General features: G+C 46.5%; 1 protein-coding gene across 1 annotated transcript in view; it reads left to right on the top strand.

Moving 5' to 3' along the window:
- tacr2 (tachykinin receptor 2) overlaps window positions 1-18,607 on the top strand; it is an 82,563-nt gene that overhangs the window by 42,742 nt on the left and 21,214 nt on the right. Inside the window, exon 3 of the mRNA XM_069899500.1 lies at window positions 1,215-1,365. Coding sequence (XP_069755601.1) covers window positions 1,215-1,365 — 151 coding nt within the window. The remainder of the gene's footprint in view (window positions 1-1,214; window positions 1,366-18,607) is intronic.

The raw sequence follows: 18,607 nt of genomic DNA, 5'->3' as shown, positions 1-18,607 counted from the left end.
ACCTGCACCTTGTCATGACTCCTGGCATTTAGGATATGACTGGCCTGTGATTGACTGACCATTTTCTACTGCTTCACCAGTCTAGATTTTTGACTATTCATTTCCATTCAATTTTCCATCACCTTTGATAGGTTCCCGAATGACTGGTCTGGAAGGTCAGATTCCATGTGATCCATGGGGAACCGGCTAAGTGGCCGTTTCATTGGAGACAGAGGGTGGTAGTAGAGAAGAGGGTGATAGTGGAGGATTGTTACACAGATTGGAGGTCTGCAGCCAGTGATGTGCCACAAAGATTGGTGGTGGGCCCGCTGATGTTTGTCATCCATATTAAAAACTTGGATGACATGGTTTGCAAGTTGACACCAAAAATGGTGGTACACTGCACAGTGATGGAGGTGATCTAAGGTCCAGATGAACTGGAAAAGTGAACAAAGGAATGGGAGATGGAATTAAACATGGACAGGTTTGAAGTGGTGCTCTTTGGTTGGTTGAACCAGGATAGTATTTACTGTGAAAGGGAAGGCCCTGGGGAATGTTGCAGAATTGGAGGCACAGGTGCATAATTCCCTGAAAGGGTGAGCACAGGTAGATGGCGGGGGGGGGGGGGGGGGGCAAAGAAGGTATTTGGCCTGCTTGCTTTTAGTAGTCAGGCACTGAGTACATTTAGGTTACAAGTGTGCAGGGCGCTGGTGAGACGGCTGTCGAAGTATTGTGTTTCCTCCGACTGTTCAAAACATGCATAATGGGGTGTAATTGGGTGGCATGGGACTTGTGGGCCAAAATGGCCTGTTATTGTGCTGTATGTTTATATTTTTTTAAAAATTGGGCAGACCTATAACTACATCAATGGCAGAATGTACAAGAGTTGAACCTATGAGTCACAATGAGCTCAGAGAAATTTTCTGGAACTTATTCAAAGGGTTTTTACTGGCTGCCTTTGTAACTTTTGCCATAATGAGACTACAATGCAGACAGGCTTGATGTCTTAAAGTAATAACCATTGTTTGCAACTGGTATTACATGGATGGTAATCGGGACCACAGGCCAGACCCGAATGGGATCCATAAATTAGATTCCTCATTTCTGACCAATCGGCCAGTTTCCTATCCATTCCCAGTGTCCACCCACGATCCCCAATTAGTAACTTGAATTTCGAGATGATTCCTTTGTAATCGTGAACCTTTGACATCTCTATTGACTATTGTGTGTTGCAGGTACCAGCTTGTGGTGATTGTGTTGATTTACCTCATGCCATTGATGGTGATGGGAGTCACATACACGAAGGTGGGGATAACACTGTGGGCCAGCAAAATACCTGGAGACTCAACGGAGAGATATCACGAGCAGCTGAAAGCAAAACGAAAGGTCCGTGGCAAAAGCTCATCATTTATTAGTTGGAGATGAGTGTCATGTAGCCATTCATAAACCAGCAGCTGACCCTTGTTCTGTGGTGGGGATCAGGACCAACACCTGTTGGCCAACCTGATCTCTGAGCTACCACAGGATCGTTGAAAGTGATGAGGGTCACAAAGTTATGCCCCAAACAGCAGTCCTTCGCCACAACGTATCCATGCAGAGCATGTTGGTCTTCTGGGATGGCCCCATTTTCCTAACCTTGACCTGTATCCTTTCAAGTTACCCCTGTCCATTTATCGAGGCAAACGTATTTTGAATGTTGTTCTTGTACCTCCTTCGACAACTTCCTCTGGCAGCTCATTCCAGATACAGACCACCCTCTGAGTGAATAAGATGCCCCTCAGCTTAGATCCCTCTCACCTTAAACCTCTGTCCTCCAGTTCTAGGGGAAAAGACAATGAGCATTCTCTTAATCCATGGTGCCCCATGGCTTTAAGGTCACCTTTCAATCTCATCCACTCTAGGGAATAAAGTCCCAGCCTATCCTACCTCCCCCTATAACAAACCCTCCAGTCCCAGCAACATCCTGCATGCTGGTGATTGTTGGCTTAAGCTGAACTATGGGGCGGCATGGTTGACATAGTGGTTAGCGCAACACCTTTACAGTGCCAGCGATCAGGACCAGGGTTTGAATCCTGCACTGTCAGTGAGGAGTTTGCACGTAAATCACCTCTCAATTGTTTGTGCTGTTTCAATAAATGGTTGAGCAAATAAACGTTGTTTGCTGTGAAATAGCCCAGTTGCCCGGTCCTGCCTGCTTCCAACTTGACTGCTGGCTGAAGAACATCAGAGATAATGTTCATCATTGCTATTGGACCTTACTAAGATTTACATTGTTGGCACAAACTTTAGCAAGGCCATTGGCAGTGCCCTACTTGGTCCGGGAGGTTAGAAGATCTGGGATTCAGGCCAGCTTGAAATTTTAGGTCAAATATTTGCCTAGAGTTAGGTATCACAGACTGTTTCAGGAGGATTATTCCTCAGATTAGAGTCCACGAACCAGTGATTGATGTGCTGCAGGGGTCAGTCCTGGGTCCACTGTTGATTGTCATCTATATGAACGATTTGGATGCCCACATAGTTGGAATGGTTAGAATGATAGAACCATGGAACATGATAGCATAGAAACAGGCCCTTCAACTCATTTAGTCCATTGTGAACAATTTATTCTGCCCAGTCGCATTAACCTACACCCGGACCATAGCCCACCATCCCCCTTCCATTCATGTACCTGTCCAATCTTCTCTTAAATGTCAAAATTGAACCCGCATTCAGCACCTCCTCTGGCAGCTTGTCCACACTCTCATCACTCTCTGAGTGAAGAGGTTCCCCTTAACCTTCCCCTTTTAACATTTCACCTTTCACCTTTAACCTATGTCTTCAGAAGAAAAAGCCCGATTGTGTTTATTCTGTCAATACTCCTCATAATTTCATATACCTCCATCAAATCTCCCCTCATTCTCCAGTGCACCAGGGAATCAAGTCCAAACCGATTCAACCTTTCCCTACAACACTGCTCCTCGTCCCAGTAACATCCTTGTAAATGTTGGTATGTTTGTGGGTGACACCAAAATTAGTAGTATAATGGACAGTGAAGTGGGTTATCTAACATCACAACAGAATCCAGATGAACTGGGAAGGTGAGCAAATGGAATTTAATTTGGACAAGAGCAACACTTTGTTCTTTTTTCTTTGGCTTGGCTTCGCGGACGAAGATTTATGGAGGGGTAAATGTCCTCGTCAATTGCAGGCTCGTTTGTGGCTGACAAGTCTGATGCGGGACAGGCAGACACGGTTGCAGCGGTTGCAAGGGAAAATTGGTTGATTGGGGTTGGGTGTTGGGTTTTTCCTCCTTTGTCTTTTGTCGGGGTGGGCTCTGCGGTCTTCTTCAAAGGAGGTTGCTGCCCGCCGAACTGTGAGGCGTCAAGATGCACGGTTTGAGGCGATATCAGCCCACTGGCGATGGTCAATGTGGCAGGCACCAAGAGCTTTCTTTAGGCAGTCCTTGTACCTCTTCTTTGGTGCACCTCTGTCTCGGTGGCCAGTGGAGAGCTCGCCATATAACACTTTGTACTTATGCAGTAAAAGGCAGGGAATGTGTTGCAGAATAGAGAATCCCAGGGGTACACATTTCCCTGAAAATGTCAAAACAGATTGATAGACAAGGTGGTGAGGAAGGTGCACACTCCTTGGCTACACCTTCCACTGTGCTGACCAGACGCTGGCATCTGGAAAAACCAGGAGAGGCGATGTTTGTGTCATCATCAATTCATCGTGGTGCACAGATGTGACAGTCCTGCTCCCCCAACCTGGAACATCAGGCAATCAAGTGCCGGCCATTCTACCTGACGAGGGAGTTCACACCATCATCCTGGTCACAGTGTCCATTCTGCCCCAGGCTAACATCAGGCTGGCACTGGAGGAACTGAGCACTGTGATTAACAGCCATGAGACAACACATCCTGATGCCTTCTTGATCATTGTAGGGGACTTCAATCAGGCCAACTTGATGAAGTCTCTGACAAACTGCCACCAACACGTCACAAGCGAGGCCGGGGAACCAATACACTCGACCACTGTTCCAATGCCATGAAAAACGCACACCGAGCCAGACCATGACTGCACTTCAGCAAGTCTGATCACCTGGCTGTACTTCTACACCCAGTGTACAAGCAGAGACTGAAGACCACAGCACCAGTGGTGAAGACGGTGAAAGTATGGACGAGGGAAGTGGAGGAGTGTCTGCAGGATGGCTTTGAACTGGTGGACTGGAACATATTCAACAACTCATCCATAGACTTGAGTGAATATGCAAAAGGTGTCATTGACTTCATTGAGACCTGCGTGGATGAGTGTGTGCCCACACACACAAACCGGCTGTTCCCCAACCAAAAGCCTTGGATGAAGCAGAGGATTTGCAACCTGCTGAGGGCAAGAACAAGGGGATCAAGATCTCTACAAGAAGCCCATGTACGGCCTGCGGAAGGCTACCTCTAATGCAAAGTGGCAAGCTAGAGACAGATACATGCTAGATATGGCGGGTAGTGCAGTCCATTATAGCTTACAACACGAGGGCGAACACTATAGATGCTTCATTAGCCAATCAACTGAACACCTTCTATGCCCCCTTTGTGAAGGAAAATCCAACAGTGCCTTCGAGAATCTATGTAAAAGCTGAAGACCTTGTGAAATCTGTCTCTGAGGCCAACATCAGAATATCATTCAAGAGGCTGAACCTTCACAAGGCCTCAGGCCCTGACAGTGAATTGAAAATCTGCACCAACCAACGAGCCAGAGTGTTCACAGACATTTTCAACCTCTCATTACTGCAATCAGAGGTTCCCACCTGCTTCAAAAGGGTACCAATTATTCCGGTGCCCAAGAAGAGTAGAGGGAGCCGCCTCAATGACAAACTTCTGCTGTGATGAAATGCTTTGAGAGGTTCGTCATGGCCAGAATGAACACGTATCTAAGCAATTTACCTATCAACACATATCACTATTTTTCCACTCACCTCTGGACCACCTCAAACTGCAAGACCCTGCAGAGGATGGTAAAGTCAGTGGAAAAGATCATTGGGGCTCTCTTCCTACCATGAAGGACATCTACAACACTTGATGCAGGCAAAAGGCAATAAACATTATGAAGGACTCCACACACCCCTCACGTAAACTGTTCTCCCTTCTGGCATCTGGCAAGAGGTACCATAGCACTCGGGGCTTTACATCCAGTTTTTCAGGCTCCTGAATTCCCAGAACATTTGTGGATAGTGAACCACAGACATTTACTGTATACGTAATAATATTTTACGGTGGCCAGTGGAGAGCTCGCCATATAACACGATCTTGGGAAGGCGATGATCCTCCATTCTGGAGACGTGACCCATCCAGCGCAGCTGGATCTTCAGCAGCGTGGACTCGATGCTGTCGACCTCTGCCATCTCGAGTACTTCGACGTTAGGGATGTAAGCGCTCCAATGGATGTTGAGGATGGAGCGGAGACAACGCTGGTGGAAGCGTTCTAGGAGCCGTAGGTGGTGCCGGTAGAGGACCCATGATTCGGAGCCGAACAGGAGTGTGGGTATGACAACGGCTCTGTATACGCTTATCTTTGTGAGGTTTTTCAGTTGGTTGTTTTTCCAGACTCTTTTGTGTAGTCTTCCAAAGGCGCTATTTGCCTTGGCGAGTCTGTTGTCTATCTCATTTTCGATCCTTGCATCTGATGAAATGGTGCAGCCGAGATAGGTAAACTGGTTGACCGTTTTGAGTTTTGTGTGCCCGATGGAGATGTGGGGGGGCATGGTAATCATGGTGGGGAGCTGGCTGATGGAGGACCTCAGTTTTCTTCAGGCTGACTTCCAGGCCAAACATTTTGGCAGTTTCCGCAAAGCAGGACGTCAAGCGCTGAAGAGCTGGCTCTGAATGGGCAACTAAAGCGGCATCGTCTGCAAAGAGTAGTTCACGGACAAGTTTCTCTTGTGTCTTGGTGTGAGCTTGCAGGCGCCTCAGATTGAAGAGACTGCCATCCGTGCGGTACCGGATGTAAACAGCGTCTTCATTGTTGGGGTCTTTCATGGCTTGGTTCAGCATTATGCTGAAGAAGATTGAAAAGAGGTGCACCAAAGAAAAGGTACAAGGACTGCCTAAAGAAATCTCTTGGTGCCTGCCACATTGACCACCGCCAGTGGGCTGATATCGCCTCCAACCGTGCATCTTGGCGCCTCACAGTTTGGCGGGCAGCAACCTCCTTTGAAGAAGACCGCAGAGCCTACCTCACTGACAAAAGGCAAAGGAGGAAAAACCCAACACCCAACCCCAACCAACCAATTTTCCCCTGCAGCCGCTGCAATCGTGTCTGCCTGTCCCGCATCGGACTTGTCAGCCACAAACGAGTCTGCAGCTGACGTGGACTTTTTACCCCCTCCATAAATCTTCGTCCGCGAAGCCAAGCCAAAGAAAGAAGAAGAATAATATTTTAATATTTCAATGTGCTTACCTTCTATTCTAACTTATATTTATATAAATATTCTCCATGGTCCTGGAGAAATGCTATCTCGTCTTTACCATGCGAGCATAGGATGAATGATAAATAAAGGTGTCTTGACTTGAAACAGCAACTCATACATACAGCTGCTCTTCATCGACTATAGGTCAGCCTTCAATACCATTATTCCCTCAGTACTGGTCAACAAGCTCCAAACCCTGGGCCTCTGTCCCCACTCCTGCAAATGCATCCTTATCTTATAAGAAAACCATAGTCAGTACAAATTGGAAATGACATGTCCTCCTCACTTTCGATTAACACAGGCGCACCTCAAGGATCTATGTTTAGCCCACTCCTCTACTCACTATGATTGTGTGCCCAGGCACATTTCCAATGCTACTTATGAATTTTCGCGGTTGTTGGCAGAATCACAAATGGCAATGAGGAAGCGTACAGAAGAGAGATAGATCAGCTCATTGAATGGTGCCTCACCAACAACCTTGCACTCAACGTTAGCAAAATGAAGGAGGTGACTATGGACTTTAGGAGGCAGACAGGACTAGTTCTCATTGAGGGCACAGTGATGGACAGGGTAAAGAACTTCAAATTCCTGAGTGTCAACATCTCTGAGGATCTGTCCTGGAGCCTCCATGTCAATGCAATCATGAAGAAAGGTAATCAGTGGCTATACTTTGTGAGCCACCAATTGTCCCCTTGGTAGCTACCCCTATGACTACAGGAGATGCTCCACTTGTGCCCTCCTCCCTCATCACCATTTGGGGCCCCAAACAGTCCTTCCAAGTGAAGCAACATTTCATATGAATATACAGGAGCCATCTACTGCATCTGGTGCTCCCATTGTGGCCTCCTCTACATCGGAGAGACTGGATGCAGACAGGGAGATCACTTCATCGAACACCTTGGCTCTGTCCGCCGGGCAAGAGTGGATCTCCCAGTGGCCACCCATTTCAATACCCCACCCCATTCCCTTTGCTGACATGTCTGTCCATGGTCTCATGCACTGCCAAACTGAGACCATCTGCAAATTAGAGGAACAGCACTTCATCTTCCGACTGGGCACCCTCCAAATGGATGGCATTAATATCAATGTTTCTGGCTTTCATTAAACCCCTTCCCCCTCACTTCCTCCCAGCTCCTTCCCCCAGCTCTGTCTCTCTCCCTTTTCCCTGCCTCCTTTTGTACAGACATAATCAATTCTCACCTCTCCCTTACCCTATCCAATTTGATGGTCTGGATTCCTCTCCTAGCCAACACTGTCCATATTCTGCTATTTCCTGTTATTTTACTGATTCTGCTTATTTCTTGAAGAAGGCCCCAGGCACGAAACATCGGCAATATATCTTTATCTCCTACGAATGCTGAAAGACCGGCTGAGTTCACCCAAAATTTCAGTGTTTTAAATTCTTTGTGAGAAGATTCAGTATTTCACCGAAGACTCTTGAAAACTTCTAAAAGTATACCGTGGAAAGCATAATGGCTGGTTGCATCACTGCCTGATATGGAGGCACCAACTATCAGGACAAGAATAAATTCCAGAGGGTTGTTAACTTCGCCTGCGATATCACAGACACCAGACTTTACAGCATCGAGCACATCTACATGAGGCAGTGTCTTAAAAAAAACGCCTCTAACCTCAAAGAACTCACAACCTAGGCTATGGGCTCTTCACTCTGCTACATGAGCATAAAGGTGAACACTCAGTGTCAGAAGGACAGCTTCAGCCCCACTGCCATCAGAATGATCAATGAACAAAAGACTGCCTCATTTTGACGTTTTGTGCACTATTTTCATTTATTTTGTTGGGTGGTTTATATAAATGTTTGCTCAGCGATGCTACTCAGATTCAGTTGCACATGCCTTCATTGGCTGAAGCATTGAATATGAATTTCAATTTACAATCATCTGATTGTAGAACTAGAAGAAACAGTGTTTCTCTGGACCATGGTGCAGAAAATTCTGTAGACAACGCAGATGAAGTAAAAACACAAAATTCTGGAGAAGCTCAGCTGGTCAAAGAGGGTACTTTATGTAGCAAAGGCAGGAGATGAGAGGTGAGCCCTTCATCAAGGTGGGAGAAAATGCCGGAAAGAGTCTGAACAAAAGAGTGGAGTGGGGAAGGAGGGTGGAAAAGGCAGGAGATGAGAGGTGAGCCCTTCATCAAGGCAGGAGAAAATCCCGGCAAGTGTCTGAACAAAAGACTGGAGGGGGAGAAGGAGGGTGGTAAAGGCAGGAGATGAGAGGTGTGCCCTTCATCAAGGTAGGAGAAAATGCCAGCAAGTGTCCGAACAAAAGAGTGGAGGGGGGGAAGGAGGGTGGCAAAGGTAGGAGATGAGAGGTGAGGCCTTCATCATGGTAAAAGAAAATTAAATCAAGTGTCTGAACAAAAAAGTGGAAGTGGGAAGAGGGTGACATATGCAGCAGATGAGAGGTGAGCCCTTCATCAAGTTAGGAAAAAATGCCGGCAAGTGTCTGAACAAAAGAGTGGAGATGGGAAGGAGGGTAGCAAAGGCAGGAGATGAGAGGTGAGCTCTTCAACAAGGTGGGAGAAAATGTCTGAACAAAGGAGTGGAGGAGAGAAGGAGGGTGGTAAAGGAAAGAGATGAGAGGTGAGCCCATCATTAAGTTATGAGAAAATGCCGGCAAGTATCTGAACAAAAGTGTGGAGGGGGAGAAAGAGAGTGGTAAAGGCAGGAAATGAGAGGTGAGCCCTTCATCAAGGTAGGAGAAAATGCCAGCAAGTGTCTGAACAAAAGACTGGAGGGGAAGAAGGAGGGTGGTAAAGGCAGGAGATGAGAGGTGAGCCCTTTCATCAAGTTAGGAAAAAATGCCGGCAAGTGCCTGAACAAAGGAGTGGAGGAGAGAAGGAGGGTGGTAAAGGAAAGAGATGAGAGGTGAGCCCGTCATTATTTAGGAGAAAATGCTGGCAAGTGTCTGTACAAAAGAGTTGAGGGGTGGAAAGAGGCTGGCAAAGGCAAAAGATGAGAGGAGAGCCCTTCATTAAGGTAAGATAAAATGCTGGAGTGTGTCTGAACAAATGAGTGGATGGGGGAAGGAGGTTGGCAAAGGCAAGAGTTGAGAGGTGTGCCATTCATCAACGTAGGAGAAAATGCCAGAAAGTGTCTGAACAAAAAAGGGGAGGAGGGGAAGGAGGGTGGCATATGCAGGAGATGAGGGGTGAGCCCTTCATCAAGTTAGGAGAATATGCCGGCAAGTGTCTGAACAAAAGAGTGGAAGGGTGGGGGAAGGAGGGTGGTAAATGCAGGAGATGAGAGGTGAGCCCTTCATCAAAGAAGGAGAAAATACAAGCAAGTGTCTGAACAAAAGAGTGGATGCGGGAAGGAGGGTGGCAAAGGCAGTACATGAGAGGTGAGCCCTTGATCAAGCTAGGAGAAAATTCCAGCTAGGGTCTGAACAAAATTGTGGAGTGGGGAGAAGTATGGTGGCATTGGCAGCCATGAGAAGTGAGACCTTCATCAAGTTAGGAAAGATGCCGACAAGTGACTAAAGAAAAGAGTGGAGAGGGGGAAGGAAGGTGGTAAAGACAGGAGATGAGAGTGAGCCCTTCATCAAAGAAGGAGAAAATGCATGCAAGCGTCTGAACAAAAGAGTGGATGTGGGAAGGAGGGTGGTAAAGGCAGGAGATGAGAGGTGAGCCCTCCATCAAGATAGGAAAAAATGCCGGCAAATGTCTGTACAAAAGAGTTGAGGGGTGGAAAGAGGCTGGCAAAGGCAAAAGATGAGAGGAGAGCCCTTCATCAAGGTAAGATAAAATGCTGGAAAGTGTCTGAACAAAAGAGTGGATGCGGGAAGGAGAGTGAGAAGTGAACCCTTCATCAAAGTAGGAGAAAAAGGCGGCATGTGTCTGAACAAAAGAGTGGAGGGGGGAAGGAGGGTGGCTAAGGCAGGATATGAGAGGTGAGCCCTTCATCAAGGTAGGAGAAAATAGCGGCAAGTGTCTGGGCAATAGAGTGGAGATGGGGAAGGAGGGTGGCAAAGGCAGGAGATGCGAGTTGAGCCCTCCATCAAGGTAGGAGAAAATGCCGGCAATTGTCTGTACAAAAGATCGGAGGGGTGGAAAGAGGGTGGCAAAGGCAGCAGATGAGAGGTGAGACCTTCATCAAGGTAGGAGAAAATGCAGGCAAGTGTCTGAACAAAAGAGTGGATGTGGGAAGGAGGGTGGTAAAGGCAGGAGATGAGAGGTGAGCCCTCCATCAAGATAGGAAAAAATGCCGGCAAATGTCTGTACAAAAGAGTTGAGGGGTGGAAAGAGGCTGGCAAAGGCAAAAGATGAGAGGAGAGCCCTTCATTAAGGTAAGATAAAATGCTGGAAAGTGTCTGAACAAAAGAGTGGATGCGGGAAGGAGAGTGAGAAGTGAACCCTTCATCAAAGTAGGAGAAAAAGGCGGCATGTGTCTGAACAAAAGAGTGGAGGGGGGAAGGAGGGTGGCTAAGGCAGGATATGAGAGGTGAGCCCTTCATCAAGGTAGGAGAAAATAGCGGCAAGTGTCTGGGCAATAGAGTGGAGATGGGGAAGGAGGGTGGCAAAGGCAGGAGATGCGAGTTGAGCCCTCCATCAAGGTAGGAGAAAATGCCGGCAATTGTCTGTACAAAAGATCGGAGGGGTGGAAAGAGGGTGGCAAAGGCAGCAGATGAGAGGTGAGACCTTCATCAAGGTAGGAGAAAATGCAGGCAAGTGTCTGTACAATATAGTGGAGGGGGAAGGAGTGTGTTAAAGGCAAGAGATGAGAGGGGAGCCCTTCATCAAGTTAGGAGATAATGCCATCATGTGTCTGTACAAAAGAGTGGAGGGGTGGAAAGAATCTGGCAAAGGCAAAAGATGAGAGGTGAGCTTTCATCAAGGTGGGAGGAAAAGGCGGCAAATGTCTGAACAAAAGAGTGGAGGGGGAAGGAGGGTGTTAAAGGCAGTAGATGAGAGGTGATCCCTTCATTAAGGTGGGAGAAAATGTTGGCAATTCTCTGACAAATTAATGGAGGAGGGTAGGAGAGTGGTAAAGGAAGGAGATGAGAGGTGACCCCTTCATCAAATTAGGAAAAAATGCTGGCAAGTGTCTGAACAAAAGAGTGGAGGTGGGAAGGAGGGTAGCAAAGGCAGGAGATGAGATGTGAGACCTTCATTATGGGTGGAGAAAATGCCGGCAAGTGTCTGCACATAAGAGTGGAGGTGGGGATTGAGGTTGGCAAAGGCAGGTGATGAGAGGCGACCCCTTCATCAAGATAGGAGAAAATTCCGGCAAGTGATTGGACAAAAGATTGGAGGGCTGGAAAGAGGGTGATAAATGCAGGAGATGAGAGGTGATCCCTTAATCAAGGTAGGAGAAAATGCTGGCAAATATCTGAACAAAAGTGTGGGGTGGGGGGGGGGGAAAGGAGGGTGGCAAAGGCAGGAGATGAGAGGTGAGCCCTTCATCAAAGTAGGAGATAAGGCCAGCTACTGTCCGAACAAAATCGTGGAGGGTGGGAAGGAAGGTGGTAAAGGCAGGAGGTAAGCACTTCATCAAGGTAGGATAAAATGCCGGCATAATCTGAACAAAAAAATGGAGATGGGGAAGGAGGGTGGCAAAGGCAAGAGATGAGAGATGAGTCCTTCATCAAGGGAGGAGATAATGTCAGCAAATGTCTAAATAAAATAGTGGAGGTGGGAAGGAGGATGGTAAAGGTAGGAGATGAGAGGTGAGCTTTCATCAAGTTGGGATAAAATGCCTGCAAGTTTTTGGACAAAAGAGTGGAGTTAGGGAAGGAGGGTGGCAAAGGCAGGAGATGAGAGGTGAGCCCTTCTTCAAGGCAGTAGAAAATGCCGGCCATTGTCTGAACTAAAGAGTGGAGGGTGGAAGTAGGATGGTAAAGGCAGGAGATGAGAGGTGAGCCCTACATCAAGTTAGGAGATAATGCCATCAAATGTCTGTACAAAAGAGTGGAGGGGTGGAAAGATGCTGGCAAAGGCAAAAGAGAAGAGGTGAGCTTTCATCAAGGTGAGAGGAAAAGGCGGCAAGTGTCTGAACAAAAGAGTGGAGGGGGAAGGAGGGTGTTAAAGGCAGGAGATGAGAGGTGAGTCCTTCATCAAGGTAGGAGAAAATAGCGGCGTGTCTTTGCAAAAGTGTGGAGGTGGGGAAGGTGGGTGGCAAAGGCAGGAGATGAGAGGTGAGCCCTCTATCAAGGTAAGAGAAAATTAAAGCAAGTGTCTGAACAAAAAAGTGGAAGGGGGGAAGAGGGTGGACCACTTGGTTCGGCTGGGAGTTGGAGGAGGAGCTTGGAGAGAGTCGGGCTGTGAATCAGAGGAGGAGGAGCTTGCTGAAAGTGAGGAGAAGGTAAGCTATTAAAGTCGAGGGGCTTACCGGGGCTTGGGCCTACTTGGTTCGGCTGGGAGTTGGAGGAGGAGCTTGGAGAGATTCGGGCTGTGTGTCAGAGGAGGAGGAGCTTGCTGAAAGTGACAGGGTTAATTGGTCAAGGGGCCAATAAAAGGAGTGAAAGGGGTGGGAGCGGCCAGCGAGCAGTGGCTCAGTGAGTGAGTGGAGCGGTGAAGGAGTGAAGCAGTGAAGGAGTGAAGGAGTGAAACAGTGAAGGAGTGAAGGAGTGAAGGAGTGAAGCAGTGAAGGAGTGAAACAGTGAAGGAGTGAAGGAGTGAAGCAGTGAAGGAGTGAAGGAGTGAAGCAGTGAAGGATTGAAGGAGGAGTGAAGGAGTGAAGGAGTCAAGCAGTGAAGGAGTGAAGCAGTGAAGCAGTGAAGGAGTGAAGGAGTCAAGCAGTGAAGGAGTGAAGGAGTCAAGCAGTGAAGGAGTCAAGCAGTGAAGGAGTCAAGCAGTGAAGGAGTGAAGGAGTGAAGGAGTGAAGCAGTGAAGGATTGAAGGAGGAGTGAAGGAGTGAAGGAGTGAAGCAGTGAAGGAGTGAAGGAGTGAAGCAGTGAAGGAGTGAAGGAGTGAAGGAGTGAAGCAGTGAATCAGTGAAGGAGTGAAGGAGTGAAGGAGTGAAGGAGTGAAGCAGTGAAGCAGTGAAGCAGTGAAGCAGTGAAGCAGTGAAGCGTGAAGGAGTGAAGCAGTGAAGGAGTGAAGCAGTGAGACTTCCTGGCTTTGGCTTATCTGGCTTCGGCGAAAGCAGGCAAGGAGAAAAGGTAAGCTGAGTTATTTGCCTTCGTATTCAGAGTCATGCCAGTAGGGTTAGTGCTCTGTACTGGGTGTCAAATGTGGGAACAATGGGTGACCTCCACCCTCCCAAATGGCCACATCTGCACCGAGATGCAGTTACTAAGGGACCGAATTAGGGATATGGAGTTGTAGATTGATGACCTGCGGCTTGAAAGGGAGAGTGAGGAGTTAATCGACTCAACTTTCAGGGCGATGAATACTCCAGAACCCGTGTCAGGTAAGTGGGAAACCGTCAGGGGGGGAAAGAAAAACGCGAGAAAAATGGAGAGCACACCAGTGACTACCTCACACAGCAACAGTTATGTTGTGTTGGATTCTGTTGAGGGAGATGACCGGACAGAAGATGGCCATGGGCACCAGGTCAATGGCAATGAGCCTGGCAGTGTGGTGCAAAAGAAAAGGAAAAGGAGAAATGCAGTAGTTATTGGGGACTCCATTGTCAAGGGTACAGACAGGAGGTTCTGTGAGCCAGATAAGTATACCCGCATGATGTGCTGCCTCCCTGGTACAAGGGTACGAGATATCACAAATTGGGTCCAAAATATTCTGAGAGGAGAGGAAGAGCAGCCTGATGTCTTGGTACATGTGGGTACAAACGACATTGACAAAAAAAGGGAGGAGGTAATGAAAAGGGATTACAGTGAGCTGGGACGAAAGCTGAAAGACAGGAACGCTAGGGTGGTGATCTCGGGATTACTACCTGTTCCAAATGCAAGTGATGAAAAGAATGTAAGGATAGGAAAATGAACATGTGGCTGAGGTGCTGGTGTATAAGGCAAGGATTTGGCTTCTTGGATCATTGGGATCTCTTTTGGGAAAGGCATGATCTTTACAAGAAGGACGGGTTGCACCTAAATCCAAAAGGTGTCAACATTTTGGCAAGTATGTTTGGTACAGCAGTGGGGCAAGGTTTAAACAAATCTGGCAGGGGTATGGGAACCAGAGTGATAGGGAAAAGGGTAGGGAAGATAAAGTAATGGCCAGGAAAAGTAAAATAGGAAAAGTAATGTTGGGAGGAGAAAGTAAAAAATCAGATGGTGCAGTGAGTTTTCGGGTCAATGATAGTGTTAAGAAAATTACAAAGAAAAATAGTGGGCAGAAAAATCAAAAGAAAAGGTTACAGAAGTCACTAGATATTAAAAGGACAAAGAGCATAAGGGCACTTTATCTGAATGCCCGCAGTATTAGAAATAAGGTTAGTGAACTTGAGGTGCCAATCGGTACCCATGCCTATGATTTGGTAGCCATCACGGAAACATGGCTACAAGGTGACCCTAAATGGGAATTAAACTTTCAAGGGTATCAGGTGGTGCAAAGAAATAGACAGGATGGTAAGGGAGGTGGAGTTGCACTCTTAATCAAATATGAGCTCCAGGCAGTAGTGAGGAATGATATAAGATCTAAAGAGCATAATGTTGAGTCCATTTGGGTAGAGATAAAGAATATCAAAGGGAAAAAAATTATTGGTGGGTGTTATCTATCGCCCACCAAATAACAATAGTTTGTGGCACAGGAAATAAATAGAGAGATAAGTGAGGCATGTAATAATGATAAGGCAGTAGTCATGGGGGACTTTAACTTCCACATAGATTGGGAAAATCAAGTTGGTCGTGGGAGTCTAGAAGAGGACTTTATAGAATGCATCCGCGATAGCTTTCTTGAGCAGCATGTTAAGGAACCTACAATAGAAAATGATCTCCTGGATCTAGTGTTGTGCAATGAGATAGATAGAGTAAATGATGTAATAGTCAGAGACCATCTGGGAAATAGCTCATTCAGATGGAAGGGGAAATAGTTAGATCTAAAACTAATATATCATGCTTAAACAAGGGTGACTACCATAGGATGAGGGAGGAATTGGGCAGAGTGGACTGGGAGCACAGGCTAATTGATGAAACAGTTGAGGAACAGTGGAAGATTTTCAAATAAATATTTTGTAATGCTCAACAAAAATATATTCCGGTCAGGAAAAAGGGCAGCAAGAGAGGGAAAAATCAACCGTGGTTAACAAAGGAAATAGAGAGTATAAAATTGAAGGCGCAGGTGTACAAAGCTGCAAAGAGCAGTGGGAAACTGGAAGATTGGGAAAACTTTAAGAGACAACAAGGGGTTACAAAGTGGGTAATAAGAAATGGGAAAAAGGATTATGAAAGTAAATTAGCATAAAATATAAAAACAGAAAGCAAAAAATTTTATAAATATATAAAATGGAAGAGGGTGGCCAGAGTTAACATAGGACCCTTGGAAGATGAGAAAGGAAAACTGGTAGCAAAAAATGAGGAAATGGCCGAGGCATTAAACAAATATTTGTGTCAGTCTTCACAGTGGAAGACACGTCCAGCATGCCCAAGTGCGGAGTTAAGGATGCAAATGTTGGGGAGGGCCTTGATAAAATAGTTGTTACAAAGGAAGTAGTGATGGAGAAACTAATGGGACTAAAGCCAGACAAATCACCTGGTCCTGATGATATGCATCTAAGGGTTCTGAAGGAAATGGCAGAAGTTATAGTTGATGCATTGGTGGTCATATACCAAAATTCCTTGGATTCTGGGCAGGTCCCAGCAGACTGGAAGACAGCAAATGTCACGCCACTTTTTAAGAAGCGATGTAGGCAGAAGACTGGAAATTATCGGCCAATTAGCTTGACGTCTGTAGTTGGAAAAATGCTTGAAGCCGTCATTAAAGATGAAATAGTGAAACTTTTGGAACGTTAGGGTTCAATCAGGCAGACACAGCATGGTTTTAGAAAGGAAGATCTTGTTTGACAGATTTGTTAGGATTCTTTGAGGATATAATGGGTGTGGTGGATAGAGGGGAACAGGTTGATGTTGTATATTTGGATTTCCAGAAAGTGTTTGATAAGGTGCCGCACAAGAGACTTCTCAATAAGTTACAGGAAAGTGGAGTCCGGGCAAGTATATTGGCCTGGATTGAAAATTGGTTGTCTGACAGGAGGCAGAGAGTCGGGATAAGTGGGAGTTTTTCATGTTGGCAGAGAGTGGTAAGTGGGGTGCCGCAGGGGTCAGTGTTAGGCCGACAACTGTTCATCATTTACATTGATGACTTAGAGGAGGGGACAAAATGTGGTATAGCCAAGTTTGCGGATGACACCAAATTGAGTGGAAGAGCAAATGTAATGAGGATGTGGAGAGTCTGCAGAGGGATATAGTTAAGCTGGATGAGTGGGCAAAGGTCTGGCAGATGGAGTACAATGTCAGTAAATGTGAGGTTATCCACTTTGGCAAGAAAAATAAAAGAGCTGAATATTATTTAAAGGGTGAAAAACTACAGCATGCTGAAGTGCAGAGGGACTTGGGAGTGCTTGTGCATGAATCGCAAAACGTTAGGTTGCAGGTGCAGCAGGTTATTAAGAAGGCAAATGGAATGTTGGCCTTCATCGCTAAAGGAATTGAATTCAGGAGTAGGGAGGTAATGTTGCAACTGTATCAGGTACTGGTAAGACCGCACCTGGAGTACTGTGTCCAGTTCTGGTCTCCATATTTGAGGAAGGATATACTGGCTTTGGAGACTGTCCAGAGGAGGTTTACGAGGTTGATCCCTGGGATGAAGGGACTTATGATGAAAGATTAAATCGTCTAGGATTGTATTCGCTCGAGTTCAGAAGAATGAGAGGAGATCTTATAGAAACATATAGGATTATGAAGGGTATGGATAGGATAGATGTAGGAAGGTTTTTTGAGCTGGCCGAGAAACTAAAACGAGAGGACACAGTCTCAAGATTCGGGGGAGTAGATTTAGGACAGAGATGAGGAAAAATAGTTTTTCCCAGAGAGTAGTGAATGTTTGGAATTCTCTAACCAGGTAAGTGGTTGAGGCTGCCTCATTAAACATATTTAAAATTCGGTTAGATAAATTTTTACATGATAGATGAATTAGGGGATATGGGGAGAAGGCATGTAGGTGGAGTTAGGTAATAAATTAGATCAGCCATGATCGTATTGAATGGCGGAGCAGGCTCGATGGGCCATTTTTGGCCGACTCCTGTTCCTACTTCCTATGTTCCTATATGCAGGAGATGAGAGGTGAGCCCTTCATCAAGTTAGGAAAAAATGCCGGCAAGAGTCTGAACAAAGGAGTGGAGGGGAGAAGGAGGGTGGTAAAGGAAAGAGATGAGAGGTGAGCCCGTTATTAAGTTAGGAGAAAATGCTGGCAAGTATCTGAACAAAAATGTGGAGGGGGGGGAAAGAGAGTGGCAAAGGCAGGAGATGAGAGGCGAGACCTTCATCAAGTTAGGAGATAATGCCAGCAAGTGTCTGTACAAAAGAGTTGAGGGGTGGAAAGAGGCTGGCAAAGGCAAAAGATGAGAGGAGAACCCTTCATCAAAGTAAGATAAAATGCTGGAAAGTGTCTGAACAAATGAGTAGATGGGGGAAGGAGGTTGGCAAAGGCAAGAGTTGAGAGGTGAGCCCTTCATCGTTAGGAGATAATGCCAGCAAGTGTCTGTACAAAAGAGTTGAGGGGTGGAAAGAGGCTGGCAAAGGCAAAAGATGAGAGGAGAGCCCTTCATCAAGGTAAGATAAAATGCTGGAAAGTGTCTGAACAAAAGAGTGGAGGGGCGGAAGGATGGTGGTAAAGGCAGGAGATGAGAGGTGAGCCTTTCATCAAGGAAGGAGAAAATAGCACCAAGTGTCTGAACAAAAGAGTGGATGCGGGAAGGAGAGTGAGAAGTGAACCCTTCATCAAAGTAGGAGAAAAAGGCGGCATGTGTCTGAACAAAGGAGTGGAGGGGGGAAGGAGAGTGGCTAAGGCAGGATATGAGAGGTGAGCCCTTCAATAAGGTAGGAGAAAATGTCGGCAATTCTCTGACAAATGGGTGGAGGAGGGTAGGAGGGTGGTAAAGTAAGGAGATGAGAGGTGAGCCCTTCATCAAGGTAGGAGAAAATAGTGGCAAGTGTCTGTACAAAAGATTGGAGGGGTGGAAAGAGGGTGGCAAAGGCAGCAGATGAGAGGTGAGCCATTCATCAAGTTAGGAGATAATGCCATCAAGTGTCTGTACAAAAGAGTGGA

The sequence above is a fragment of the Narcine bancroftii genome, chromosome 10 (genome assembly GCF_036971445.1).
Source record: "Narcine bancroftii isolate sNarBan1 chromosome 10, sNarBan1.hap1, whole genome shotgun sequence".
NCBI classification, from domain to species: Eukaryota; Metazoa; Chordata; class Chondrichthyes; order Torpediniformes; family Narcinidae; genus Narcine; species Narcine bancroftii.
The sequence above is the reverse complement of the archived record's forward strand: the minus strand, read 5'-3'. Positions and strand labels throughout refer to the sequence as shown.